Source organism: Sesamum indicum, linkage group LG2, assembly GCF_026168435.1.
Source record: "Sesamum indicum cultivar Baizhima isolate 11 linkage group LG2, ASM2616843v1, whole genome shotgun sequence".
In the NCBI taxonomy this organism is placed as follows: Eukaryota; Viridiplantae; Streptophyta; class Magnoliopsida; order Lamiales; family Pedaliaceae; genus Sesamum; species Sesamum indicum.
The window spans coordinates 12,417,848-12,421,814 of NC_142658.1; the positions used below are offsets into that span (position 1 = coordinate 12,417,848).

At 36.9% G+C, this 3,967-nt stretch overlaps 1 protein-coding gene across 2 annotated transcripts; it reads left to right on the plus strand.

Moving 5' to 3' along the window:
• The first annotated feature begins 278 nt into the window (after window positions 1-278).
• On the plus strand, window positions 279-3,110 carry LOC105155593 (uncharacterized). Of its 2 annotated transcripts, XM_020692039.2 has the most exons (4): window positions 279-1,039; window positions 1,840-1,933; window positions 2,500-2,558; window positions 2,721-3,110. In XM_020692039.2, the coding sequence occupies exons 1-4, from the start codon at window positions 989-991 to the stop codon at window positions 2,910-2,912; spliced, it is 396 nt and encodes a 131-aa protein (XP_020547698.1). In that variant the 5' UTR covers window positions 279-988; the 3' UTR covers window positions 2,913-3,110. The 2 variants fall into 2 exon arrangements, with proteins under 2 accessions (XP_020547698.1, XP_011069789.1); XM_011071487.3 differs by lacking the exon at window positions 1,840-1,933 and having other exon boundaries at window positions 299-1,039.
• The last annotated feature ends 857 nt before the right edge of the window (window positions 3,111-3,967 follow it).

Genomic DNA, 3,967 nt, shown 5'->3' on the forward strand with positions numbered 1-3,967 from the left:
ATAAATACACCCCTTAAAGTTATAGTTATAATTACAACTACACTTCTATGTAGAGATGAAATATTACAAATACACCCCCAGTTTAAGAAGTATATTATAATTTTATAAAAATTATAAAGTATTTATGTAATTAAAATTAATTTCAGGGGTGTAAAATGTAATTTATCTTAAAATCAATTAATCAGTTTTCAGCTTGGAAGCAGTGGGGAGCACGAAGGCATGAATGAATCAGCACAAGCGGACAAAACAGAAGTGCACATCGTAGCTCACAAATCCAAGTTCTAAGTGAAGGGAAGAGCGTAAGATGGCGAAGGGAAAAAGTAATTTGTCTTTCTCAAAAGCCAATCTTGAAGCCTGCAGACGGCGCGCATTCCCACCGCACTCCACCAGCATTCATTTCTGCTCCATTGCAATTTATTCAGTCATTCATTCCTCTTCATCAGTCCTCTGCATTTTCTGCAGCAAGAATACAAACAACAATCGCATTAAATCTCTATCACTACCAACCCTTTTTAATTTCCCAACTCCATCAGTCACCAGCAGCAATGGCCATCACAATGAAGCCCACATGATCATTCATCATGACTCATCACCGCGAAGCTTTTTTTGAAATATTTTATTTGTTTATGATTATTATATATTCTGGGCATGGGCAGCTGGGCATTCTTCTCCTTATCTCCGCGGATTTTTTGGTAGACATAATCTAAGCAAGAACAGACTTTTCTAAATGGGTAGAGTTTGTTGGGTTTTAGTGGGCTGTTTGTTTGCTTTTCTGCTTTGAAATTCTTGCGGAGGACACTGTTTCGCTCCTTTTTGGCATTATTAGAGTTGTGGGCTTACAGGATTGCCTCTAGAATAAAAAGATTGAAGCTTTTTTGGCCTGAAAAGTAGTCAATTTTTTTGTTTTTTTTTTTTTTTTTTGGTTTTGGCTGAGATACAATGAAGGGTTTTGGATTCTTGTGTTTGTTGTTGTTGATTGGAACAGCTGATGTTGTGTTCCTTGGTTGCTCCAGCAAGGGAAGCATCAGTCCCAGTCCAGGTAAATTTCTTACTGATTTTTCACTATTTTATAGGCCCAAGAATATATATGCAACTTTGATTTTCTCATGAACTGATACTTTTGGAGCAAAATAGAAAGAACCCTATTACTGTTAATAAGAACCTTTAACAAACTGAGGAAGTATATCTTGCATGGAGAAATTTTAAGATGTAGTTGTCAGACAACATCATGGCCTGCAACGTTGGGACCTTAGGCATATGTAACATTGGCACTATTTAGCGTCTATCAAAAGGTTGGAGACACCTATTGTTCAGGAAATTGCGTGAATCTAGTAGTGGTTGATCTATCTTAGAGAAATTAGTGTTATTAATGGGATAAGTTTATCATCTTGCCTAAACAAAAGGGAATCGATGTTAATAGCTTTTCAACGTAATTCGTGAACTATTTGCAGTTTTTGAAAAAGTTGTTGAAGTATCTCAAGGACCGGCAAATTCTTGATTTTTCTCTGATCCTGACTATGGATATGTTCGATTGTAGGAAATCCTTTTCACGAGGATCAGAAGAGTCTGTGAATCCCTTTTGACATTCAATCAGAACACATAAAAAGCTTTCAGAAAAATATATGTGCTGCCTTTATAGTTCATATAATTTAATCTGAATCTGCATGAGATATTCTGAACTTCACTAAGCTTTCTGTGACACTGTAGCTGCTTCATGAATTCTGTTACTAGGGTAGTGTAGATTACTTCGATGTTTTAATAATGTTTTTCACTATGAATCACAATGGATTGACATAGGAACTTCAGTTACCAGAACAGTTTTCTTGTTGCTTAAATCAGGTCAAGAAACCAAAGGGGACCAGTTGCAGTAGTGTTTGTTTGTGTTGCTGGTGGCTGGGCGGATGCTTAAACCAAATAATTGCATTTATTCGGGGTGTGATTCTCTCAGTTCATCTCAGAGAAAACGCGATTAACTTCCTTATGTGGTCGCGTGCATATACCTTTATGAATAAAACAGTCTTGTTATGAGCAAATGCCTTACAAATAGGAACAAAGGGAAAAGTGAAGATAGCTACTTTATTTGAGAGCTTGAAGTGCCTTAGTTTATTTTACTTGAACTTAGAAAATCTTGCTCTAGGCATATATCGCAGTAAAATCCGTCATGCTAAAATCTTTCTGGGACTAATATGTCTGCATTCCATTGGTACATATTTTGAGATACAGTGCCTCGGATGGTATATTTTATAGATCAAGTTGATCAATTAATGAATTTTCCCTTGCTATGATTTTTGCTTTGTCCTTTCCTATTTTGTCATCTCAGAATCAGCCATTAGCTAAAATAATGTTCTGGGAGTGTAGACATCTTGTTCAGATGCTTAAAATACGAATCAAATAAGTATATTGTCTTTTAGTTTCTAGCTGACTTGGTAACCAAATTAAGAGCTCATTGGATTTCCCTTCACTTGAATTAGTTAACGACCTGTTCATTCTTGGTTGTAGGAATGTTTTCAACAGGGCAAAATGCTGCAGTGTCAACCGTGAAAAGCCGGAAGCTTAAGGTAAATTTGAACTAACTACTTCTGCTTAATTATGCCTCCAAGGATGGGATACGGATGAATTAGACTACACATAGTAAGGTGCCTGAGGTGCAAATTTTGTCTGTTCTCCTTTACATAAACTGTTATGTGTTATGCTTCTGTTGTTGTTTACCTGATCTGCAGGACAACATCGACCCTCCTAGCTCAAACCGTGATGATGCAGGCCTTGTGACTTTGGAAGATTACCGTCCCATTGATCCAGTTCCAAACTCAAAGGCTTCAATAAGACCTGGACCTATCCAGCATGGTACTCCACTAATGCCTTACATCCCAAGACCTTCGCCTCCTCCAGGTCGACCAAAGCATGGTGGCTAATGTGAGCTCACTTTTTCATAACTGATAACAACACGTTCGAATGATGTTATAACTATTTAGTTTGAAGCGGACATTCAGCTATCTCGTCTACTATTATGTTCTTGTTTATAATCCTAATCCACTTTTAACGTGGCATGCTTGTAACTTTGTGTCCTTCCATCATCAACATTTGCTAACGAAAGAGTGGATGTTCTTTCAGACTGTCTCCAGTTTATTTATTCTCAACTGTAGATTAGAGTAATTCAACTTGTCTGCTTTCTTGCGTGCTTGTTTTTTGTGGGCTATCGATAAATTTTACGCCTTACCAGTCCTAGAGATTTGTCAGTCAAGATTCTGCAAGCCCAGAAAGAACTGTACCACGCCCTAAAACAGTCTTGTGAGCAACTTTTGAGTGGTGATTTGATTGGAGCCCCAGCACCACAGTTAGACAGCATATGAGTCACAAATTCGTGATATCTTTGTGCTTTTAACTCTCTGCTGCTGGCTTAGAACGTGGTTAAGCTGGAAATTCACCTAAAAAGCTTGATGAAAAAGTAAGAAGAATTAACTTCTTTCTGACGCTACCACCACAACATGGTGGTTTGAAGAAAAATTACACTTTTGGTCCCACACAATAGAGGGTGTTGCACTTTTGATTCCATATTTTACGGGCTTAGTACATTTGATTCCATAGAATAAAATGTTGCAGATTTTTTGGTCTTATAGTATAAAAATAGAGGTACATTTGATCTGATAGGATAAAAAATTATAGCATTTTATTATCCTAAATACTATAATTTTTTAGCCTATAGAACCAAATGTGCTAAGCTTGTAAACTATCAGACCAAAAGTGCAACACTTTTTATTGTGTGGGATCAAAAATGTAATTTTTCCATGGTTTGATGGTCAAGGGTCCAGTTCTTCAATTAAATATCATGAGTCCGAGTCTGAGAATGTAGTGTTTGTCTCATGACGATATCTGAATCCATATCATTTGATCAAGTGAGGATTGTATTGACTTAATAGTATGTCGATGGATTTACAGTTATCAAGTTGAGCAATGTCTCAACCATCTC

Bases quoted from the DNA above. Each gene is read 5' to 3' on its own strand.
- LOC105155593 (XM_020692039.2), top strand. From the start codon at position 989: ATGTTGTGTTCCTTGGTTGCTCCAGCAAGGGAAGCATCAGTCCCAGTC. The intron at 1,934-2,499 runs GTGTGATTCTCT...TCTTGGTTGTAG, and splicing joins AATAATTGCATTTATTCGGG to GAATGTTTTCAACAGGGCAA. The intron at 2,559-2,720 runs GTAAATTTGAAC...CCTGATCTGCAG, and splicing joins TGAAAAGCCGGAAGCTTAAG to GACAACATCGACCCTCCTAG.